General features: G+C 42.7%; 1 protein-coding gene across 1 annotated transcript in view; it reads left to right on the top strand.

Moving 5' to 3' along the window:
- The first annotated feature begins 634 nt into the window (after positions 1 to 634).
- Positions 635 to 25,587, top strand: part of Fastkd1 (FAST kinase domains 1) — a 30,027-nt gene continuing 5,074 nt past the window's right edge. The window contains exons 1-13 of the mRNA XM_042275433.2: positions 635 to 764; positions 1,514 to 2,037; positions 2,931 to 2,999; positions 7,376 to 7,501; positions 7,930 to 8,331; positions 9,986 to 10,096; positions 11,501 to 11,632; positions 12,748 to 13,234; positions 16,112 to 16,226; positions 18,764 to 18,892; positions 21,275 to 21,406; positions 22,257 to 22,370; positions 25,447 to 25,585. Coding sequence (XP_042131367.1) covers positions 1,703 to 2,037; positions 2,931 to 2,999; positions 7,376 to 7,501; positions 7,930 to 8,331; positions 9,986 to 10,096; positions 11,501 to 11,632; positions 12,748 to 13,234; positions 16,112 to 16,226; positions 18,764 to 18,892; positions 21,275 to 21,406; positions 22,257 to 22,370; positions 25,447 to 25,585 — 2,291 coding nt within the window. The 5' untranslated portion in view covers positions 635 to 764; positions 1,514 to 1,702. The remainder of the gene's footprint in view (positions 765 to 1,513; positions 2,038 to 2,930; positions 3,000 to 7,375; positions 7,502 to 7,929; positions 8,332 to 9,985; positions 10,097 to 11,500; positions 11,633 to 12,747; positions 13,235 to 16,111; positions 16,227 to 18,763; positions 18,893 to 21,274; positions 21,407 to 22,256; positions 22,371 to 25,446; positions 25,586 to 25,587) is intronic.

The raw sequence follows: 25,587 nt of genomic DNA, 5'->3' as shown, positions 1-25,587 counted from the left end.
AGCCTGTGATCTTAACTGCCGAGCCTCCTCTCCAGCCCTTGTAACAGCCTTAAAAACAAAACAAAACAAAACAAAACAGATTTACATAACATTTCATAGTATATAATTTTGTTTCATTCTTTCAAAATATATATCTATTGGACAATGAATGTGTTCTGTGAAATTACCAATATTAAATGTACTTAATCACCAGGTGCAGATAAAGTAGTTATTAATTTTTAAGCGTTTAAAGAGGTAAAACATACATTTTCACATAAAGAAACATTTGATGAAAATCGAAAACTATGTATGTACATCTGTATGTACGTGTGCATGGAGTCAAGGGGCAGCATCAAAGTTGGCTCCCTTCTTCCATGTGGGTCCCTGGTATGGAGCTCACGTCATCATGCTTGGCAGCAGGAGTATCTACCTACTGAGCCACCTCTTAGGCTCTCCAGGATCACCAGAAAGGATATTTTGTAGTGTACGCTACAGATATGTCAGTGCTTCAGAAACTGGGAAACATCTTCATAGCAGAGATGCACTTAAGGGACCCGAGTCTCCTCCAAGCACTAAGAATGCCTCAGTCAGTGAGAATGAAACTACTAAGCCCAGAATTCCCTGCGCGCATAAGGCCCGCCTATGCCTCTCGCGGTGCCCTTTGGGACATGTAGTGCAAGCTTCCGTGGTGCTTGCCGCTCTGGGGCTGCGTTTCTTCCGCTCTTGGGACGGTGGTACAGCAAGATGTTTCTTCAGGAAAGGCTAAATACGCCGGAACGCGACGGGTGAGTCAGAGACGCTTCCTCCTGCTGCTGCTGTCGAGCAGGGGTCTTGTATGATCCCTGCCTTCTGAGCCGTCGGGTCCGTGGCGGGCGTGGGGAGGACTCGCGAGTTGGTCAGCGGCTCTGCCTTCCGCACCCCGCATGGTTCCGCCCGGGACACACGGTTTAGTTTAGCAGTCGCGATCTCCTTGCGGGTTTGGGTTCTCCACGGCGCAGAAGACCGGGGCGGGGCGAGCCCGTTGCCATCTGGACAGGTGGAAGCCACGTGGGCTCGGGGTCAGCGCTCCTGCCGGCCAGGAGCACGGCATACCTGTCACCTGTGAACCGTGGCGCTGTGCGCCGCTCTCGCCTGCTCACCGCGCTTCCAACTGAGTCACACGTCAAGGCCACTCCTACAGTTAAATGGTTTCCCAAGGTCACCTGTTCTTAGCCGTCGTAGATTGGGATACACAGTGAGACCCTGTCTCCACAAACAAGCAAGCAAGTACCCTAAAAAAAATCCCAAACAAACTAGTTTTGATTTTGTTTTCTTCTGCCGCTTTGTGATCAGAATTGAAAAGAAACTTTTTAAAATTGGGTGCAGGAAGAAGCCCCTTTTTCCTGGATGTTTCATTTTGGATTAAATGTAGCTGGTTCAGACCAAGAACAAAGTCTGTATAGTCCAAACAAACAAACCAACCCTCGTTACTTCAAATTTTAATTTGGGAGAGTAATTTAATATTAATGAGATAGGACTAACCAAGGTAAACCAGTTGTTTTACAGATTCTTTTGGGATGGATTTAGAGCCAGCAGGATGGAAATAAAACACACGAGTGAAAGCCAGTTTTTATACCATCACATAATACCTCACTGCTCGCTACCGAGGGCCTTTTTTACTAAAGAAAAATTGTGCTAACACAAGAAAAGAAGCCTGTATTTTGGAGGCCCACCCGTTATAAATATGTTCCGTCTAAGAGGCATCTCTCTACTCTCTTGGAGAGCATTTCAGTTGCGCCCCTTCAGCTGTGAGTCACTAGTCATTCGAATGCAGAACTGTACAGATGAAGAACAAGTATTCGATCTTATTGAAAGAAATACGGCCACGCTTTCCGAACAGCAAGTGGGGTGTGCCTTTAATGTACTCTGGCAGTTTCAGAAGCAGAAGACCAGCTTGGAGAAAAATGTTGAGTGTGTTAGAAACCACCCCCAGTTTCTTACTCTTTGCAATGTAACGACCAATCACATCCAAGCAATGAGCGATGACACCCTGGTGAACGTGTTGTACAGCGTAAAACAGTAAGTTGCTTTTCAATTTATGAAAATGATTATAGTTTATATTTTAATTTTCTAAGAATCTTTTTTAAATGGAAAAACCATTCTTCCAGAAGACAGGTTTTGGTGTCCGTTCCCCGCCCCCCCCTCCGCGCGCTTCGGTTTTTTACGACATGGAAGTCACTCTGTAGACCAGGCTAGCCTCAAACTCACAGAGATCCGCCTGGCTCTGCCTCCTGAGTTTAAAGGTGTGCTGCCACCGCCTGGCTGACAGTTTTTCTTATAATGTAATATTTTTATATTAATGTATATTAATATTAATATTAATAATATTAATGTAATATTATTTCTTATAATGTAATATTTTATAATAATATTTGAAGAATATTTTTTTGATACCAGTTAGTGGTATAGTTTTGAAAATTAGGTGCATGAGTTGGCTGTTTGAAACCTGGAGCTTATGTAGGGACACTTGGCTCAGGCTGGGAGGAAGGGACTGGACCTGCCTGGACTGAGTCTACCAGGTTGATCGCAGTCCTCAGGGGAGGATTTGCCCTGGAGGAGGTGGGAATGGGTGGTGGGCTGGGGGGAAGGGGAGGGGGTGGGAGGGGGGAGAATAGGGGAACCCGTGGCTGATATGTAGAACTGAATGGTATTGTAAAATAAAATAAATAAAATTAAAAAAAAAAAGAAAATTAGGAAAGTAGAAACGACTGTCTTTCAGTATGTGAGCCTGGTTGGTTGTAGAATGTTGGAGAAATGTGGTTGGCTAAAGGCAGTGAGGCTGTAAGGTAAGTAGGTTAAGTGAGATTTATGTCTAGCAACAAGCCTGCAGTTACTGGGTTCTAGCTTTGCTGATCCATTTGCAATCTCTTGGCTTTCATCATTAAAAATGACTTTCCCTTGTTTTTATTGAGGTTTGCTGTTGAATCCCATCACCCACTAGTTGAAGCACTGATTACAGAAGCTTGGAAAAGACTGGAAAGGCAAGTACTCTGGGTTTGTCATGTAAGATGAGGGTTATCTGTGGGGGTTACCAAAATGAAATATAGGAAAAAATAAAATTTCACAGGGAAAAAATGTACTGGGCATGAGGATGTAGCTTAGTTGATAGAATGTGTGCTAGCATCCGTGAGGCCCAGGATTCCATCCCCAGCACCACATTAAACCAGCTGTGGTAATGCACTCCAGAGGTGGAGGCTTGTCTTAGTTGGGGTTTCTGTTGCTGCTAAGAGACACCATGACCTTGGTAACTCTTATAAAGGAAAACATTTAATTGGAGCTAGCTTACAGTTTCAGAGGCTTAGTCCATTACCATCATGGCAGGACATGGTGGCGCACAGACAGACATGGTGCTGGAGAGGGAGCTGAGAGTTCTGCATCTTGATCTGCAGGCAACAGGAAGTGAACTTGTGTTCTACACTGAGCATAGCTTGAGCATAGGAGACCTCCAAACCCACTCCCAGGGTGACACACTTCCTCCAGCAAGGCCACACCTACTCCAACAAAGCCACATTTCCTAATAGTGCCACTCTCTATGAGGGCCATTTTCTTTCAAACCACCATAAGGCTGGGTGGGGATCAGAAATTCAAGATCATCCTTGGCTTCATAGAATGTTTGAGACCAGCCTGGGATACATGAGACCCTGTCTCAAGAAAAAAACAAAGTTTTAAGTTCCATTAGTTTGAGGATTTTTAATTGTGTAAAGAATATTCTTTCTTTAACAAAGAAAGGAAAGTATTTCAGATGTTCCCTCTTTAACTCAGAGCAGGTTTCAGTATGATTTTCCATATACATATTAATCAAAATGTAAATGCGATAGAGTTGCAGGTAGTGAACTAGTTTCTTTGACCCTTGAAGAATTCTGCTTTAGAAACAGAAGATTTGACTGAGTCTCCATAAAACAAACAAACAAATAAACAAACAAATATACTTAAATTTCGGGGCTGGGGAGATGGCCCGGCTGTTGATTCCCAGCACCCATATGGAAGCTCACAGACATCTGTCACTCCAGTTCCAGAGAGTCTCCTGTGGCCTCCATGGGCACAAGTACCACATGTGGTACCTGCAGACATACACGCAGACAAAACACCCATATACGTTAACTAAATATGAACAACAGCAACAAAACACCCCTAGATTGCAAGGACTCTAAAAAGAGAGAAAAGAACACACTAGTTTGGTGACACTGTTGAGCATTGTCTGGCTTTGCTGCCACTCCATTTCTGTGAGTAGGCAGTGACCACAGCTTATAGTTATCTTCAAAACTTCTTAAAGAGGTAAGCTTTATACCAATAACTGTTCCTGTTAGATGGCGCCTCTCAGTCTTAGCTTGCTTGGTGCTGCTGTCCATAAATTTTGACTTCACTCCAAAGAAGGAAAGCAAAGGAAGTAAGCTTCTGGTCCACTGATGCTGACAGTATTGTTGCGAACGTGCTTTCTAAACTATACAGCTGTGTTCTCATGTGACCATAACTGATCATCATCAAGAAGAATGTAGCCGGGCGGTGGTGGCGCACGCCTTTAATCCCGGCACTGGGAGGCAGACCCAGACTGATCTCTGTGAGTCCAAGGCCAGCCTGGTCTACAGAGCGAGTTCCAGGAAAGGAGCAAAGCTATACAGAGAAACCCTGTCTGGGGGAGGGGGAGGGATGTGAACTTTGTGCAGGATATTCTTGTGAATTTACAGCATATTCTACAATACCTGTGGGGGGTCCTCCATGTACGAGAGCCAAGACAGTAGTAGAACTGGTTTAGGAAGTCTTCTGACTTTTCCGCCTAGGAATTTGTGCTAGCCAAAGCCACTGCTAGCAGAGTGAGGCAAATGGAAGTCAAAGAAGAAAACTCACAGTAGGAGGGAGATGGAGGATTCTGAACCACAAGGACCAGCAAGGTGCTCTGTGATTGATGACGATGTCTGTCCCTAAGCCTGGCAACCTGAGTTGGGTCCTTGAGCCCTGACTGCATGGTGGAAGAAGAGAACCAATTCCCACAGGTTGTCCTCTGACCTGCCTACACACACACACACACACACACACACACACACACACACACACACTAATTTAAAAAGAGAAAGAACATCATGCTAGGCAGTTCATGCTTGTAATCCCTACACTGGGAAGGTCTGAGGCAAGAGGATTTCTGAGTTCTAGGCCAACCTGAGCTACATAGTGAGTTCCAGGCTATCCAGGACAGCAGAGGAAGACCTTATCTCAGAAACAAATAACACAGACAATATCACCACTTCCCCCAAATTCTCTTCAGAGCCCCCAGTTCCACTTTGTTATCCCAAAGGATCTTGACTTCTTAGTTGCTTTTTTTCCATGTTTATTTATTTGTTCTTCATTTTGTAGGGGTCATGGGAAGGGCGGGGCAAGCACTTGTCACTGGTTGTTTGTGGAGGTCAGAACAACTTTCAGCAGTTGTGTGGGATCGAACTCAGTTCAGTCACTGAGACATCTTGCTGGCCTGCAAAAGGATTGTCACTCCTTGCCAAAAATTAGGGGTTTTGTTGTTTGTTTGTTTTTATATAAATAAAATCCTATAGTATATATCCTTGTACTAGTTTTTTGTATCTAGTTTTCTCAATGTGTTTTGAGGTGTCTTCCATGATATGTTTCAGTAGTCACTTATTTATTTATTTTTGTTTTTTTCTTTTGGTTTTTTTTTTTCTTTTGTTTGTTTGTTTTTTGTTTTTCTTCGAGACAGGGTTCCTCTGTGTAGTTTTGCACCTTTCCTGGAACTCACTTGGTAGCCAGGTTGGCCTGGAACTCACAGAGATCAGCCTGGCTCTGCCTCCCGAGTGCTGGGATTAAAGGCGTGCACCGCCACCGCCACCGCCACCCGGCTATTTTGGTTTTTTAATCCCCCCTTCTTTTTTTTTTTTCCCAGACAGGGTTTCTCAGTGTAGCTTTGTGCCTTTCCTGGAACTCACTCTGTAACCCAGGCTGGCCTCGAACTCACAAAGATCCATCTACCTCTGCTTCCCGAGTGCTGAGATTAAAGGTGTGCACCACCACTGCCCAGCTGGTTTTTAAATTTTTTTAAACAGGGTTTCTTTATGTAGGCTGCCCGGAACTTACTTCGTAAACCAGGCTAGCCTTGAACTCCTAGAAATGTGCCTGCCCTTGCCTCCTGAGTGCTGGGATTTAAGGCATTCGCTGCCACCACCCAGCTCGATGGTTCCTTCTTTTTATTGCTCTGTGGTATGTTGTTCTGTGACTGTGGGATTTACCCATGGTACTGGAAATTTTGGCTATTATGTGTTGTGCTATGAACTTCCTTATGTTTAAAATAGATTTTTTTGTTTTACTTTTTAAAATTATGTGTATGTGTGGGGGGGGATGTGTGTACATGTGTGCAGGTGCCTGCAGAGGTCAGACAAGGGTGTTGAATCCCCTGGAGCTGGTATGATACCTAGTTGTGAGCCTCCTGATAGGAGGGTTAGGCAGCCCCCTTGGGTTCTCTGGAAGAGCAGTATATACTTTTAACCACTGAGCCATCTGTCTAGCCCCAACTCTGATGCTTTTAATAAGCAAAACAAACAATAGCAACAAATTAAAACCTAGTTAGTGGGGACATAATTCAGTGGTAGTGCTTGCCAAAGTATGTCCAAACCCTGGGGTTTGATCTCCAGAACTAACAAAAAAGAAAAGAGAGGGAAAAGACAGCATTGAAATGTCTTACAGTGCATCTTTGTTTTGTCAGTCACTTGAAGAAACGGGATCATTTTTCCTATCTAGAGATTTTTACTTATTTGCTAATATGCAAATGAGTCAATATTCCATGTTACCTTAAAAAGTTAATAGTGAAACTCAAATCATTTTGAGTGAGTCTCTTTTAAATCTTTCTGATGTACTGGACTTTAAAAGTCTGATCATTTGATACTTTTATAATAATAGTCAACTCACCTTGGAAAATTTGATGTTTTTTATTTTTATTTTTTGTTGTTTGTTTTTTCAAGACAGGGTTTCTCTGTGTAGCCCTGGCTGTCCCGGAACTTGCTCTGTAGACCAGGCTGGCCTAGAACTCAGAGGTCCTGTGAGTTCTGCCTCTGCCTCCCAAGTGCTGGGATTAAAGGTGTGTGCCTGGTTTGAAATTACATTTATTTATTTATTTATTTATTTATTTATTTATTTATTTATTTATTTATTTATTTATTTATTTTTTATGTTGAGGATCAAACCCAAACCCAGGGCCTGGCACATGCTGGGCACACAACCAATCACTGACTTATTCACAGCCCTTGAAAAACCTTCACCTTCTATTAGTAATATATTAGTTTTTTGTTGCTTATTATTTTATGACTGCATCATGTGTTCTGATTGATACTAATGATCTCCCTCGAATTTCTTTTAATAGGTTTGACACTAATGTGCTGTCAGTATTTTCCAATTGCCTGGCTGATCAGCATTTGTATTTCAGCCCATTAATGGGAAAAATAGCTGATATTGTAAATAGGAACTTGGAAACCATACAGGACTTAAGGTACATTTATTTGGGCATGGTGGGTGTGTGAGGGTGCTGGGCTTTGGGTGCAGACGGAGATCTGGCAGTCATCACTATAACTGCATCTCTTGTGAGTTCATCATCCTCGTCCAATACAACAGTGACGGCAAAAGCTACTGGTATTCTTGGGATCTCTGAAGGAGCTAAGATTTTTAACTTACTGAGTTTGCCTGCCATGTCCCCAGCCAATCATCACATTTTTGCATGTGGCAGCAGAAAACATGGGACTCCCTGGTCAGAGCCAGAGGACTGTTTCTCACGATGCTAGAAAAAAGTAAAAATAAACGAAACAATTTATGGCATAAAGCAATATGCTTGCCAGTTTCTTTCCGTATCTAGTCATTTAATTTAGAATCGGTCATTTTTGTTAGGAATATAAAAGTCTGTGTATTTGTTTTCTCCTTCAGGGCCTTGTCTGTCTTGATGGTCAGCATTTCTTCTTTAATATCCCACTGCTTTCAAGAACGACTTGTGAACAAAACGGAACTTCTTTTTGACGATGTAGACGCTTCCAAGGTCAACTCGGCAAGGAGGATATTACTGTTCCTTCGCAATGTCAAGTGTAGTTATTACCCACTCTTAGAGAGGTGTAATAGAGTGTTTATAAGCAATATGAGCCATCTTGACTTGGAGTCCATCAGTAGGATTTTCAGTCTGTATCAGTCTCTGCAGTTCCACAGTTTTGAATTTATTGACATGGCTCGAAGGAGGTTAGCTGAGATGATCCCCGGGTCGGCTGGTCACCCCGCAAGCTTCGTCAGACTGTTTGCCACGTTGGGACCGGTGGCAGAACCTGAGATAAGGAAACAGTAAGTTTACTTTTCACGTTGGAGTCTTCATGTTTAGCTCTCCTCGGAACCCCGAAACTCATCAAAATGACCCCATTCAACTATGGAAGGGGAAATCATCTGTTATACTCTGTTCTTTGGTTCTTCTGACTTCCAACTTTTAGACTACTGGTGTGTCCTACACAGTGGACCAGACAGAAAATGAGGGCCCCATCTAAGTATTAGTCCTTCCTGGGTTCACCCAGAGGCATGAGACTTCTGACCCAGCAGAAGAGTGTAGGATTTAGTAGTCTAAACAGTGGGTCATTTTACACCCGTTATCTTTATCACGTTCACCATCAAAATCCCCAGGTTGCTTCTGGTCATGGTGTTTTAGCACCAAAGTAGAAACCCTAACTAAGACAATGCTAATGATGAATATGTGTTACAAATATTTATTCCAATTCCAGAACAGATAGTTCTGTTATTAAGAATGATTTAAAAAAAAAAAAAAAACATTGGCAGTAATTAAGAAAATAAATAAATAAATAAGAAAGCACACTCTTGGTTGGATATTGTGGTACCAGGCTGTGATCCCAGTCCTTGGGAGGAATAGTGTGAGTTTGAGGCCACTCTGGGTTTGAGGCCACACATGGAGTCCCAGGCTGGCCTCAGCTGCAAAGCAGGACCCCATCTCAACCCCTCCCCTGAAAACAAAACCGAAACACTTAGGTGCACAGTAACAGGTGCCCCTACAGCTCGAGTGAGTTTGGTCTGGTTCATCTCCTTTTTTTAAGAAGTTCTGTTTTCATAGGCTATTGGTATAGATATAGATATTTGGAATATTTAGTTGGATTTTTTTGTTGTTGTGTTGGGAGTTAAATCTAGGGTCTTTCACATATTAGGCAATCACTCTTATCTATTTACTTTTTATTTTGAGACAATCTTACAAAGTATCTCAGGTGAGTATTGAACACTTGCAATTTTGTTTCAGCCTCTCAAATAGCTGGATTATAGACCAGTGCCTGACACTTGATTGGCTATGATATACATAGGAATATTTATAATGTTTTGGTTAGATCTTACTCCATTTAAAACATTTAGATATTGCTAGAAGATAAGTAAATATTAAATTAATTACAAATACCATTCGCTTCTCCCTTCCTAGATTGAGGCTAGAATTATGCAATGCATATGATTCCCCTACTCAGTATAAGTATATGGAATATTTAGAATTATAGTTGTCTTTTAAAAATATTATGTGTGTGTGTGTGTGTGTGTGTGAGAGAGAGAGAGAGAGGAGAGAGAGAGAGAGAGAGAGAGAGAGAGAGAGAGAGAGAGAGAGAGAGCGAGGGAGGGAATGCAGATGCCCTTGGAGTCCTATAGAGTGTTGGAGTCCTTGGAGCTGGAGTTACAGAGGGTTGTGAACCACCTGAAATGGATGCTGGGAACCAAACTCAGGTCTTCTGCAAAAGTAGTACACACTCTTACCTGCAGAGCCATTGCTTCCGCCCAGGAATTACAGCAGTCTGTAGATGTATGTGTATGATGAGCAGTTTCCCTTAAGCAGGGCTTCCAAGGCGTCCATAGGAAGTAGAGGGATCTGTAGTTTTCTATTTGTTACCCCAAAACTGTGAATTAAAACAAATTGAAAGCCAGTTTTCTAACATTAAAAAAAATGTGTTTTTGTTTCTAGGCTTAAATCAGCTCTACTGTTGATGTCAGAGGAACTGACCAGCCAGCAAGCACTGACAGTGTTGGGAGCACTGGGAGACATGGAAAACAGAAACGCGCACTTGATTAAAAAGTAGTCTTTCCTGAGTTCATGGTGCTTGGTTTAGTTGTCACTCAGAAGTATCTACTTTTTTTACTGACAGAAATACTTGTGTCTAGGGGTTGGGGGTTTAGCTCAGTGGTAGAGAAGACCCTAGGTTTGATCGATCCTCAGCTCTGGAAAAAAAAAAGACAAAATCTCAGAAATACTTGTGTCCGATTGTTTTGAAGTAATAAGGAATGACCTCGGAAGGCATTGTTTATGTTCCCGGATGTTTGTGATTTCACGACAGTGAGAGTTGTTTACAGCGGTTTTCCTTTCCTTTCCTGATGCAGTTAGACTGAAGCAGAGCACCATAGTGTGCGCAGAGCCAGTGCCCTGCTTGCAGAAGGATGCTGTCTCCAGAACACTTGGCTTCCTGAGCGCTTGTCTCACGGTTGCCTGCAATACCGTCCAGTAGCTCAGTGGTGATGTGAGATTTAAGAAGGAAAAGAAACCCAAATTACGTATACTTAATTTTTTTTGTATTACATGTTCCTTTAGTTCAGTGTCCTCTGTATCATTTCTCATCACAGTTCCCTCCTCCTCTTCCTCCTCTTTCAATTGCTTTTAGCTTACCCCCCCCATCCCCCCCCACCCCCCGCCGCCCCCAGGGCCAGAAAAAAAATGAGATCGGTGTTGCTAATTGCTAGTAATTCATGGTAAAAATATTCTTGGCAGTAGATGTGGAATTTGATGTCTGTTCTGTGAGCTTTTCTTTCTGTTTTTCCTCTTTGTAATTTGGGAAGTAAAGCTATGCCCTTTTTAGAAAAATATTCTGTAAAAAATATGTTTATGCCGGGCGGTGGTGGCGCATGCCTTTAATCCCAGCACTCGGGAGGCAGAGGCAGGCGGATCTCTGTGAGTTCGAGGCCAGCCTGGCCTACCAAGTGAGTCCCAGGAAAGGCGCAAAGCTACACAGAGAAACCCTGTCTCGAAAAACCAAAAAAAAAAAAAAAAAAAAATTTTTTTGTTCATGAGTGTTTGGCCTGCAGGTGTGTGTGTATTTGAACCACGTGCATGCCTGGTGCCTGCAGAGTCCGGCGGAGGGTGCTGGCTCCCCCGGAACTGGAGTTACAGAGCACTGTGAGCCACCCTGTGGGTGCTGGGGACTAAACCCCGGCCCCTGAGGGAGCAGCCAGTGCTCTTGACTGTTGAGTGACCTTCCCAGCCCCGGAAGCTGTGCTTTTCCCCCCTCTTCAAACTCACACTTCACGATTGCTCTTACTTGACTTCAGTTATTTGTGTTCCTGTCAACATCTTGACAGTTCTGTAAGAACTGAAGAGGGGACATTTGTACTGAAATTTAGCATAGAGCAGAATGTGTGGCATGAAGTCTGACTAGTGACTGTTCAATAAATAAGTGAATGACCTGCTCATAATACATGTTGTTTTTAGAATTGCTTCAGTTCTGTATAAACATTTGGATAACTATAAATCGATAGAGCTACTGAAGATAATACAAGCATTGAGTTGTCTACATTTCCAAAATAAGGAGCTTTTTGTGAAACTTAGAGAATTAATTCTCAGGTAAGACTTAAGTATTTAAAGAATAAAATATTCAATTAGTGCTGCATTTAGAAATCTATCCATGTTTGCTTTATAGTGTATAAAATAGCTGGAATTTTCTAGACAGAACTGAGTGGCTTATTATTGATGTTCTAAGATTTGTGCTATACCGACTGTACCTTACTAGCATGTGCCCCTCATGTGATCCCAGGACCACTAAACAACTAAGCAAACATATGTACAGTTTTCCCTTTACATCCATAACTGAAAATGACCGTGTTTTCTCTGGATATGTAACATTGTCTTCTCACTTTTCTATTGATTTGGTTGAGCTAAAATGAAGTATTACTAATTTTACTTTAAGTTTACTAATAGCAAATGACCAATGCACCATGGCTAACATGGAATATCATGATTATTTTATTTTCTAAGCAATCAGTGGGGTTATGTGTGTGTTTGTTCTTTCTATATAGGAGCTCAGAACTCCAAATAATAACAACAAGTAACTCCAAATAACAACAAATAATAAAATCACAATGACTCAGTTTTGTATTTAATGTGGATTGAATAATTTCTTCCACACTTCTAAACCTAAAGGTTCCTTAAAGAGGCTAGTCCTGAATTTGTTGTTTAAGAATTGCTGTTCTCATGGTGGGATAGTTACTGTGCAGATTTAGCAAAGGAGGAGTAGAGAGTGAGGTCAGGTGTCTGGCTCTTGTGTTTTGAGACTGTGTTTCTGGTACACGTAACTAAGAAGGGAATTGGTGTTGTTGAGGATCTCCCTGTGCCAGTCTATTCAGGGTCGCAGCGGCTCGGATGGCCGTGCAGACACTGAGCTCAGAGTCTTCCGCAGCAGCAGTTGTGCTGGGCACTCTTCTGATGCTGACCTTTTCTTTCCCATTGATGGTGGTTTTGTTTTTGCATGAAGTGTGGAGCATGGTTATGTTACCTTAGTCTTTCCTTAGTTACTCCTAATGACCCTGTGAATTAATCTTAAATGAACTGGCTTTCTAGGATTGCCTCACCTTTGATGACAACTGTATAACAATATTTTAATTCACATAGTTGGTGTGTTTTTTGTCGTTGCTGGTGTGCTGATTATGTCCTTTTCGTTTTCGCCCTTTTTCCTTCCCTAGTCGGTTGGAAGCTAGCGTCACACCAAGTGAGACCTCTGTCCTGGTCTCCGCACTGTCCATGCTTCCCTCTCCTCACCTCAGCGAAACAGCCGTGTCCCGCATTGAAGCGGTCTTACCACAGTGTGACTTCAAGGCGCTGAGTGATTTCGTAGTGTCTCTCATGAGGTGGATCCAGAATGACCCCGTATGCTCGGCCAGCACTACCAGAAAGCAACTGAATCTCCTTCAAAAATTAGACCACTGGGGCCACCATCGACTCCAGCAGTGCAGCAGCTTGGCTCTGCTGTGGGAGGAGCTGAAGTCCTTGAGAGGAGAATGGCTTCACGAGTCGTTTGTTGAGGAGTCAGTTGCTGCTCTACAGCGCCATGTGGAGGAAATCGATGGCACCAACGTTGCAAAGATCGCGTCTTTTCTTTCCAAAACTAACTACCTCAGCACTCCGCTGCTCGATAGGATAGCTTCGGTGGTGGTTCAGCAGATCGAAAAGGTGAAATCTCAATGTTAGGCGTTACTTTTACACTGCTGTCAGCTTCCAGAAGCGTGTGTGTGTGTGTGTGTGTGTGTGTGTGTGTGTGTGTGTGTGTGTGTGTGTGTGTATTTAAATACTTAGATACTTTTCGAACTTAGACGAGAGTGTGAAGTTTGAAAATTGTAGCTTCTGGCTCACCAGGTTGTTCTTCTCCACTTTCAAGCTCCTTTGGAGAGGGTGTGATGGCACACTTATTATAATCTCAGCTCCTTTGGAGAGGGTGTGATGACACACTTATAACCTCAGCTCCTTTGGAGAGGGTGTGATGGCACACTTATAACCTCAGCTCCTTTGGAGAGGGTGTGATGGCACACTTATAACCTCAGCTCCTTTGGAGAGGGAGGGTGTGATGGCACACTTATTATAATCTCAGCTCCTTTGGAGAGGGTGTGATGACACACTTATAACCTCAGCTCCTTTGGAGAGGGAGGGTGTGATGGCACACTTATAACCTTAGCTCCTTTGGAGAGGGTGTGATGACACACTTATTATAACCTCAGCTCCTTTGGAGAGGGTGTGATGACACACTTATAATCTCAGCTCCTTTGGAGAGGGTGTGATGACACACTTATAACCTCAGCTCCTTTGGAGAGGGTGTGATGGCACACTTATAACCTCAGCTCCTTTGGAGAGGGAGGGTGTGATGGCACACTTATTATAACCTCAGCTCCTTTGGAGAGGGTGTGATGACACACTTATAATCTCAGCTCCTTTGGAGAGGGTGTGATGACACACTTATTATAACCTCAGCTCCTTTGGAGAGGGTGTGATGACACACTTATAACCTCAGCTCCTTTGGAGAGGGTGTGATGGCACACTTATAACCTCAGCTCCTTTGGAGAGGGAGGGTGTGATGGCACACTTATTATAATCTCAGCTCCTTTGGAGAGGGTGTGATGACACACTTATAATCTCAGCTCCTTTGGAGAGGGTGTGATGACACACTTATAACCTCAGCTCCTTTGGAGAGGGTGTGATGACACACTTATAACCTCAGCTCCTTTGGAGAGGGTGTGATGACACACTTATAACCTCAGCTCCTTTGGAGAGGGAGGGTGTGATGGCACACTTATTATAATCTCAGCTCCTTTGGAGAGGGTGTGATGACACACTTATAATCTCAGCTCCTTTGGAGAGGGTGTGATGACACACTTATAACCTCAGCTCCTTTGGAGAGGGTGTGATGACACACTTATAACCTCAGCTCCTTTGGAGAGGGTGTGATGACACACTTATAACCTCAGCTCCTTTGGAGAGGGAGGGTGTGATGGCACACTTATTATAATCTCAGCTCCTTTGGAGAGGGTGTGATGACACACTTATAATCTCAGCTCCTTTGGAGAGGGTGTGATGGCACACTTATAATCTCAGCATTTAACAGGCCAAGGCAAGGGGATCGCCAAGAGTTTAAGGTCAGAGTGGACACACAGACCTTGTCTCAGACAAAAGAAAACAGCCTCCTTGTTCCTTTAGCCGTAGATCTGGAGAGATTAGTGGTCATCCTTTGAATCTGTCAGGCCTTAAGAAGTCAGGCTTTTTTGTTTAATTTTTTGAGAAAGGGTCTCACTGTGTGGCTCACCAGGCTGGTCTCAAACTCACAGAAATCTTCCTGCCTCTGCCTCCGAAGTGCTGGGATTAGAGCATGCACCACTATGCCCAGCTAAGATCAGAAGTCAGAATTTTTTAATTGGAAGGTAATATTTAGAATATTGGGCTTATTTGCATGGTAGCGAATAACCAAGTTTTAATATTCTCTTTTTCCCTATAATCCTGGGTATCACAATTAAACAATTGTAGGCCTGGCAAGATGGCTTCATAAGTAAATGGATTTGCCTCCCAGCAATGCAAGTCTGATGGACCTGAGTTTGCTGCTCAGAGTCCTTGTGATAAACATGGAAAGGAGAACCAACTACACAAAGCTGTCCTCTGACTTACACTTGAGGATGCAGCACACACACTTATACACGCATCACACACACACACACACACACACACACACACACACACAATGTGAGATAAGCGTGAAGACTGAGACAATGCTAAGGTATTCACTGACACCGCCATTCCTAAGTTGTCAGTGCGTATTTGTTTCTAGAATTACGGCGGCAAAGCTCCTTTATGGATCAAAGGAGAAGATACTTACAAAATCACTGTTGTCTGTATATTAGGATGAGGTCTTTGTTCAGAAGCTAGTATTTTTCACAAATGAAGGTAAAAATGTCCTACTTGCTTAGCTCTGTGCCCGACAGATGCTTACATGACTGAGTGAACAGAGATGAAAAACGAAGTGGACACAGCTCAGTGGTAGAGTGCTTGTCTAGATGCGTGGCCTTGGGGCCAGCCCCCAGTACTGCCAGGCATCATAGCTCACGTCCGCAGTCTCAGCAATTGACCTTGAGTTTGAAGCCAGCTGGGGCTGTAGAGTGAGACCCTGACTCAAAAATACCAAAGGACAGAAATGTATGGGAGAACAGTGCCGGTGGCTGTGTACTGAGGGACTTCTTTGGCTGTAGAGGGCTGTTATTCTGAATGAATTGATGACATGGAGCTAACAGGGGCTGCTTCCTGTTCATTTTCAGTGAGTGGTGGATCCTGGGACACGAGGGATTTTCCCCTAGTGGAATTAAGTTTTAGGCTGGCTGATTTATTTTTCTGTACTAACATTTTTATAGTTACTAATAGGCACAAATTTAAATCAGTTATTGCAGGATGCAAAGTTAATGAGTGATATGTTTATAATCTCATTATAGGCATGTTAGAAAGACTTCATTTAAAATGGTAGATTAAAATTAATTTTGCGGAAGCTTATACTAAATTTTTGTTTTGTTAATACAGATCCATCCTTTTTCAATCCATGCTATTATTCTTCCATTCAGCATTTTGAACTATGATCCACCTCAAAGGGATGAGTTTTTTGGCGCGTGTGTCCAGTGTCTTAATTCTTATGTAGGTAGGTAAAGTGTTTGGCAATACAATGAATAAGTAGATTCTTGTAACTGTGAGCTAAAGCTGTTACAGTGGCCTTCAATAATTGGGTACTCATAATAACTGGAAATTCTGTACTACAAATGTTTAAAACTGGGTGTGGTGGTATATTTTTGTAAAACCAGCACTTGGTAAGGCAGGAAGGTTGCTTGTTTGAGACCAGCTTGGGCTATAGAGGTGAGTTCGAGGCTGCCTGGGATGGACATCTATCTGTCTGTCTGTCAATCTGTCTATCCGTCCATCCATCCACCTCCCTCCCCACCTATTGTGTCTTGAGAGACCCTGTCTCAAGAGAAGTATCCATTTCTCTGAAACTTTTTTGTTTGAAAATATAAGACTTACGTAAGAATTGAACAAGGAACACCAATATAGCCACCATGTGGACTTGATAATGTCACTGTTTTGTCCTACTTGCTTTATCTCTTGCTTGCTCCCCGACCCCCAGCTATTCAAAGCATATTGTGCTGTATTACTGAAGCATACATCCGCCCAGAGTGCTCAAACTCTTGCATCAGCACATGCTGTTGGCACACTAAGAAACTTCAATAGTCCCTGAACACCTAAGAGTCTGTGTTTAAAGTCTTCCTAATCGTACCCCAAGTAACCACTCCAATGTTTCTTGTTGCTGTTAGTGGCTATGTGTTTCATCTCTCATAGTCTGTATGGAGTACTACCCCCAAAACACTTTTAACTTATTGTTGACTTCTGCGGAGAAGCTTTTGATTTTTTTTGTTTTTGTTTTAAGGTTTTCAGACACCTATTAAAATGGAAGGGATAAACATCTGTGTAGTATAATCCCCAGTCTAGCTTGACCTATAGCATTCGCCTGCATACGATGAACCTTTGAATTATCCTCTGTATGTGTTTCAGGGAAAGGGGACATTCTTGTAACCACTATGCCAGCACCATAACCAGGATAGTGAACACTTAATTTATTTAAAATTTTTATTTTCTGTGCATGGGTGTTTTGCCTGCATGTGTGTCTATGCACCATGCCTGTACCTGGTGTCCACAGAGGCCAGAAGACAGTGTCAGATTACTTGGGATTGGAGTTAGAAGGTTGTGAATGATCACTGTGTGTGCTGGGAATTGAACTTGGGTCACCCAGGAGGAGTAGCCAGTGCTCTTACCTGCTGAGTCATGTCTCCAGCCCCTACTGGCTTTTTTAAAGTAAACTTTTTGTTGTTTTTCAAGACAGGGTTTCTCGGCCGTCCTGGAACTCAGTCTGTAGACCTGGCCTTGAACTAAGAGATCCACCTGCCTCTGCCTCCTGAGTGCTGGGATTAAAGACATGCACCACCACTGCCCAGCTAAAGTAAACATTTCTTAAGAGCTTGGTAGATGCTTATGAATTGTCCGAAAGGTTACTGCTCGGCTGGAGACAACTGTGTCTCTTTTTAAAAGTTTCCAATAATGTTTTAGTACTGGAAAAAAATAGTAGGCCTTTGTACTATTGGAAGCAGATAGCAGAGTTTAGGAGTTTCTTTCCTTTTTCCTTCTCTTTGCTTTTGGGGTCCTAATTACTTTGGGTTGGATTGACCCATCCCACTTGTCCATATGACTTGGCAGTTTTAGAGCTGATCTGTCTGGCTCATAGCTCTGTCTTTGTCGTCAGCAGTAGACATGAACTTGCTGCTTGTCAGTACTGTCCCAGGCACTGGGATGCAGGAGAGTGGAAATGTTAGATTTTGTGGGATTTATCAGCCAGAAAGTGTCTAATGGTGTCTTATGCTACTGTGTCCATTAACTACACGTAAAAGAGAGCTGTAGTGTGAATGCATGAGGCCATGAATGCATGCATGGCAAATGCTGTGTTCTTTTCTAGTAGTAAAGCTGTATGTGGGGAGATCAGACCTAAAGCTGAGGTTTGATGTGTTGGCTCATTTAGTTATAAGTCAACAACCAGAGAGAAATGAAACTTCACCTTTTCCACATGGTCTCAAACAGAGACATAGAAACTGGATTTTTTTTTGTTTATTTGTTTTCTTTTTGTTTTTTCGAGACAGAAGGTTTCTCTGTGTAGCCCTGGCTGTCCTGGAACTCACTCTGTAGACCAGGCTGGCCTCGAACTCACAGAGACCTGCTTGCCTCAACCTCAGCCTCCTGGGTGCTAAGATTAAAGGCATGTGCCACCACTGCCTGGCTTGCTTTAATTTTTTGAGACGGGGTCTTACAGTGTAGCCCTGGCTGTTCTGGAACTCAGTATATAACCAGGCTGGCCTCAAACAGAGATCCCCCTGCCTCTGCCTCCTGAATGCTGGGATCAGAGGTATATGCCACTATTCCTGGGTCGACAGGACTTCTCTCTTGTCCATCTTTCTTACTCTGTCCCTACACCAGAATTAATGTTGACTTGTAATCATATAAATTTTGTGAGTGCTGTGTTCATATGATTTATTTTCTTTTTTTAATCATTAAAAAAACTTTAGCTTTAGATGAACAGCTTATCTATATGTATATGTGAAACAGCTGTACATTATAATTTTTAAACTTATTTTTTAGGTACATTGGATCCTGTTACATTAGTGTTTCTTGGTTTTTCTTTGGCCACACTTGAATGTTTTCCAGAAGATCTACTAAAGAAAATGTTTAACATTGAGTTCTTAGCCAGATTAGATTCTCAACTTGAAAGTATGTATCTGCATTTTATTTTTAGAATTTATTAAATGTATTTTATATGCAAGTGTCATTTGTGTTCGTACTGAAGCATTTAAAGGCTAATAACATTATTTCCTGGGGTTTTTTTTGTTGTTGTTGTTTGTTTTTGTTTTTTCCAAACAGTGTTTCTCTATGTAGTTTTAGTGCCTGTCCTGGATCTCGCTCTGTAGGCCAGGCTGGCCTCGAACTCACAGAGATCCTCCTGGCTCTGCCTCTCGAGTGCTGGGATTAAAGGTGTGTGCCACCACCACCTGGCACATTATTTCCTGTTAATAAAAGCAGTTTATGATTGACCAAGGGGTAGTTTAATGATAGAATGCCTGCTTAGCATTTGTTAAGCCCTGGGTTTCATCTCCAGGGTGGAGATGTGTGTATACATATATATGCAAATATACTTGTAAATATATATAATATACAATACATACATATATATATATATATATATATATATATATATATATTCTCCTTGGTTTCAGCATTTGGGAGGCTGAGGCAAGAGGATGATTGAAAGTTTGAAGCCGACCAAGCCAGCCACGACTTTATTGAGATCCTGTCTTAAAAAATATAAAATTATGCCGGGCGGTGGTGGCACACGCCTTTAATCCCAGCATTTGGGAGGCAGAGGCAGGCGGATCTCTGTGAGTTCGAGGCCAGCCTGGTCTCCAAAGCGAGTTCCAGGAAAGGCACAAAGCTACAGAGAAACCCTGTCTCGAAAAACCAAAAAAAAAAAAATAAAAAATAAAAATAAAATAAAATTATGACTATTATAGAAACTTCAGAAAACACAGAAAATGATATCAAAGTTAGATACTGTCACTAATTCTACCACCAAATAAAACTCCCTTTAATGGGGCGATGCTTTCTTTTCCTTCCTTAATTCTTTTGTTTGGAAAGAGCTAACCACACACTCGACCACTAGGCTGCACCCTGAGTGCTTGAAGTATTTCTTTTGTGTCTCATATAAATACTTATGTATCAAAGTATGTTTTTAAATGGATGGAGATCTTAAATTTTTTTGTTTTGTTTTGTTTTTTCGAGACAGAGCTTCTCTGTGTAGCTTTGCGCCTTTCCTGGAACTCACTTGGTAGCCCAGGCTGGCCTCGAACTCACAGAGATCCGCCTGGCTCTGCCTCCCAAGTGCTTGGATTAAAGGCGTGCGCCACCACCGCCTGGCCTTTAAATTGTTTTTGATGTTGCTGTTGTCATTGAACTATATTCTGAACAACTTTCCATATTATAAAATATTTTGATGTCATATTTTTACTGAATTCATGGCTTACTATTATATAGCTGAATAAAACTTCCATTATCTGAAACCAGGAACTCCTTTTTTAAAAAAAGCAGCACTGTGGATTGATTTTAGGGCCTTGTGCATGCACTTCCGGCATGCCACTTCAGTTATATCTTGGGACTCTTAGTTCTTATTTTATAGTTTTCCAATTCATTACAAATAATGAATGTTACACATGAACCATGGATTGTTTCCTTATGATAAATTCCAAAATATGGAAGAAAGTCAATGAAAAATCTTGGTAGCATTTATTTAAAATGTAGTTTTAAAATTCACAAAATATAGAAATCGCTTTTTTTTTTTTCTTTAACTTTTTTTGGTATTTTGAGACAGCGTTTCTCTGTGTAGCAGCTTTAGCTGTCCTGGAACTCACTTTGTAGACCAGACTGGCCTCGAACTCGCAGAGATCTGCCTAGGATTAAAGTGCTGGGATTAAAGGACTGTGCCATTATCTCCTGGCAGAAATGAGTCTTAATCATGTTATCAAATGTATCAATTTAAAGGTGTGACACAGCTGGGTGGTGGATTTAATCCTGCCTTTAATCCCAGCACTCATGAGGCAGAGGCAGGCGGATCTCTGAGTTCGAGGCCAACCTGGGCTACAGAGTGAGTTCCAGGAAAGGCGCAAAGCTACACAGAGAAACCCTGTCTCAAAAAAACCAAATTAAAAAAAAAAAAAAAGATGTGACACATTCATAAATCAAGTGACTTTCCTATGGTACTGAATGTATCAATTTAAAGATGTGAGCATTCATAAATGAAGTGACTCTCTCATGTAAGAGTTAAAGTATCGGGGCTGGAGAGATGGCTCAGAGGTTAAGAGCACCGACTGCTCTTCCAGAGGTCATGAGTTCAATTCCCAGCACCCACATGGTGGCTCACAACCATCTATAATGAGATCTGGCACCCTCTTCTGTATACATAATAAATAAATCAATCTTAAAAAATATTAAAAAAAAAAAAAAAGAGTTAAAGTATCAACCAGCAGTGGGGGATATGAAGAAATGAAGTTTCTATTAGGTCTGGGCTATCCAAGTCCATTAGTAATTTGTTTTTCATTTCAGTTTTACCTTCAACTCTAAGTGCAAGGGTCCAGTTTCGCCTTATGGAGTTAAATAGAGCAGTCTGCTTGGAATGCCCCGAGTATCAGATCCCGTGGTTTCATGATCGCTTTTGTCAAGGACATTATAACAAAGGTTTGTTTTCTTTTGGTAAGAGAGTATAGCTAATTCCAGAACAGATTATTAGATAAGACATTGTTATCACCATTAAATCTCAACACGGCCAGAGTTTCCAGGAGGGATTGTGGCTTGTTAAATACCCTTGTAAGTGGGATTCATTTTACAGGAATTTCTTACCTAGAACACTGACCGCTTGCGAGCAGGTAGTTATCTCCTATTGAATTTAGAGTTTTTCCACACGGATTGCATTACGCTGTTAATGTATTTAATCTGTGTGCGCCTGTGGTTGCACACACAGGCATGTGTGGAGGTCAGAGGACGGCTTTCTGGAGTCAGTTCCCTCCTTCCAAACAGCACCTTAAGCTTGGGGGACCTGGGGGACCTTAGGCTGGGGGGCGTGGGGGACCTTAGGCTGGGGGGGGCGTGGAGGACCTTAGGCTGGGGGGCGTGGGGGACCTTAGGCTGGGGGGGGCGTGGAGGACCTTAGGCTGGGGGGGCGTGGGGGACCTTAGGCTGGGGGGGGCGTGGAGGACCTTAGGCTGGGGGGACCTGGGGGACCTTAGGCTGGGGGGACCTGGGGGACCTTAGGCTTGGGGGACCTGGGGGACCTTAGGCTGGGGGGCGTGGGGGACCTTAGGCTGGGGGGGGCGTGGGGGACCTTAGGCTGGGGGGGGCGTGGAGGACCTTAGGCTGGGGGGGGGCGTGGGGGACCTTAGGCTGGGGGGGCGTGGGGGACCTTAGGCTGGGGGGGAGCCCTTTACAAAACTGCTGAGCCACCTGGCCAGCCCTGAGGCTCTGGTAAAAAAAAATTATTTTCCAGTTTGTAGAGTTAGGATGGCTTTTAATTGTCATAATTTTTCTAAAGATATTGGTGTCTTGAATGGAGCACAGCAGCAGATCTATAAAATGCTAGCGGAAGTCCTTGGAGGACTCAGATGCGTAAAGGCTTCCACTCTTTCAGCGTATTACCACATAGTGGGTAAGTCACCAGGACATGATCAGCTCCTTTTGGACCAAACTCACTTGAATAGTCTCCTAATTAACTGGAACTTTAGAAAGGTTTACACATGTTTGTAAAGATTATTTTTATTTTACGTGTATAAGCGTTTTGCCCACATTTGTGTAAGTGCACTAAGGGTAGCCTTAATACTTACATCGACCGTAAGAGGGAGCCCTATCCTGTGGAACTGGAATTACCCATGGTGGTGAGTCACCTGTGGGTGCTGGAAACCCAACCCAGGTCCTCTGCAGTGCCCTTCTGTGCTCTTTATCACTGAGCTATCTCTCAAACCCCAGGTTTATAATTTCTTTTCAAATTTTTATTATGAAAATTTTCAAACATACAAAAGTAGAGACAAAAAAATAAAATGAATTCTCAAGTTCACTCCCATGGCCCACCTTTGATAACCATCAATATTGCTGTTTTCAGAAAAAAAAAAAAAATAAAGTTAATCTACATCAGTGCTAAGTAAAATCCAGACTCAGATTCACTAAACATTTCTGGATCCTGAAAAGATTCTGTTCTTGCTGGGCAGTGGTGGCGCACATCTTTAATCCCAGCACTTGGGAGGCCAGCCTGATCTACCGATTGAGTTCTAGCACAGCCAGGGCTACACAGAGAAACCCTGTCTTGAAAAACCAAACCAAACCAACAAACAAACCAAAAACAAGATTCTGTCCTGCCTGGACATGGTGGCACATGCCTATAACCCCAGCTTCTCTGGAGGTTTAGCAAAGCCTGGGCAGCAGAGCAAGCCCCTGTCTCAAAACCAACCAAACAAAACCAAGCACACAGCAGGAATTTAGGGGGAGTGTGGCCTCTCCTGCTCTTCTCCTGCTGCTTTCCTGTTCAGAGGCTGCTGCATCTTCTAAGGTAATGAGGGGTCTGCCCACACGAATGAATCACCTCCTAAAGGCTTTCCTCCTAATACCATCACATTGGTGGTTAAAGAGACCATCTGTCGCCGGGTGGTGGTGGCGCACACCTTTAATCCCAGCACTTGGGAGACAGGGCCAGGCGGATCTCTGTAAGTTCAAGGCCAGCCTGGTCTACAGAGCAAGATCCAGGACAGGCACCAAAACTACACAGAGAAACCCTGTCTTGAAAACAAACAAACAAAGAGAAGAAAAAAAGAGACCATCTGTCCTAGTTAACCTTTTCTTTTTTAATAATTTATTTTTATTTTATGTGCATTAGTGTTCTGCCTGCATGTGTGTCTGTGTGAGGCTGTCAGGTCCCCTGGAACTGGAGTTACAGACAGTTGTGAGCTGCTCTTTGGGTGCTGGGAATTGAACCCAGGTCCTGTGGAAGAGCAGTCAGTGCTCTTAACCACTGAGCCATCTCTTCAGCCCCCTAGTCTGCTTTCTCTAGCTTTAATAAACATGACCCAAAGCAACTTGGGGAGAAAAGGTTTATTTCATCTTGCAGCTAGTAGTCATCCAGGGAAGTCACGGCAGGAACTTGAGGTAGGAACTGATGCAGAGTCTGTGGAGGATGGTGGCAGGCTTTGAAGCCTGCCCCCCGATGATGCACTCCCTCCAGCAGGGCCATGCCTCCTAAGCCTCCCCAGTGAGTGCAACTGGGGACTGTGTATTCAATGCCTGAGAATATAGGGAACATGTCATTCAAACCACCACACAGAATAAGGCTGGGAGCTGTGGCATATACTGGTAGTCTAGTTATGGAAGAAGCTGAGGCAGGAGGATGACTTGAGCCTTGGGATTCTTAACTAGCTAAGCAACATAGCAAGAGCCCATCTCAGTAATGAAAAGGCAGAATAATTTACATTTAAATATTATATAGCCTTCATGGTTGTTTCTTTCTTTTTTTTTTTTTTTTGTTTTTTGTTTTTCGAGACAGGGTTTCTCTGTGTAGCTTTTGCGCCTTTCCTGGAACTCACTTGGTAGCCCAGGCTGGCCTCGAACTCACAGAGATCCGCCTGGCTCTGCCTCCCAAGTGCTGGGATTAAAGGCGTGCGCCACCACCGCCCGGCCATTCATGGTTGTTTCTTATATATATTTGTTCAAGTTGGGATCCAAGCATTGCATTTGATTTAATTTGTCTTTTTTTTTTCTTTAGTTCTGTTTTTCTCCCTTTTTCCCCTCTTACAATTTATTGGAAAATGTTTCGTCATCGAGATTCTTCTGATTGAACCCTTTGGCATCGTTTGACACGGTCATGTAGCTCTTACCTTTCTGGTAAAGCAGCAGTTAGAGGTGGATGCTTAATTGGATTCTAGCTTTAATTTGTCTTTGGCCAGACTGTCTCACAGATGGCTATTTCTTAGTGCACCGTATCAAAAATGATCACTCATCCATGGGTTTGTAATGTTCTTCAGGCTGATTCATCTGTGAGACAAATCCCTCGTGAGGGTTTGCCCTACCGACTTCAGCAACCATTGCCAATCTCTCCTTGCCTAAGTCTAGCATCCATAAGGGAGGCCAGAATGGCGAGTTTCTGTGTGTACATTCCTTCTACATTGATTGCTTCATTTTGTCTCCAAAAAAACAGTCCATGTCAACTTAGTTCCTGTCCATGCAGTCTATGTAGGAAGGCTTGTCCTGGTTTCCGGATGTGCTGTCTTAGCGTCCTCAGATGTGACCAAAAAACTTAAAGATGCTAAAATAAAACTTTTTTTTGAAACTTAAAATGTACTAATAAAACTTTTTTTGAGGCAATCTGGCTCAGCTGGATCCTAACTTGTCATCCCTCTGCCTCAGCCTCAGTGCTGAGATTACAGGCATGCATCACTTTGCCTGGCTTAAAGCAAAACTCTTTGATATGATTTGACTTAGATCAGTGCTAAGTGTAGCCAGCTATGTGCTGTAGTTCATTAATCCTTGCTTGGTATTTATTGATTTTCAAAGAAAAGTACCATTGAACAATACCTTACAAAATGAGTTGGTTAATCAGGGAGCTATATTGTTCTTTTTGCTCTTTTAAATACATGTGTGCATATACAAATATATATATAAATATGTTTAAAATATACTTAAACTTTTGACTGCTAGAATTTACCTAATTTATACTATTGATTCTTCTTTTTTTAAATAAGATTTTGAATGCATTTTGGATAAACGGAAAAAACCTCTTCCTTATGGAAGCCATAGCATCACCCCAGGGAAATCATCGAGAATATACTGGGAGTCAAATGCTTGGAGGGCTGAGTCAAGCCTTCCACCAGAATCTGAGAGGT

This window comes from Peromyscus maniculatus, chromosome 4 (genome assembly GCF_049852395.1).
Source record: "Peromyscus maniculatus bairdii isolate BWxNUB_F1_BW_parent chromosome 4, HU_Pman_BW_mat_3.1, whole genome shotgun sequence".
Taxonomy (NCBI): Eukaryota; Metazoa; Chordata; class Mammalia; order Rodentia; family Cricetidae; genus Peromyscus; species Peromyscus maniculatus.
This window is presented reverse-complemented; position numbering and strand designations above follow the sequence as displayed.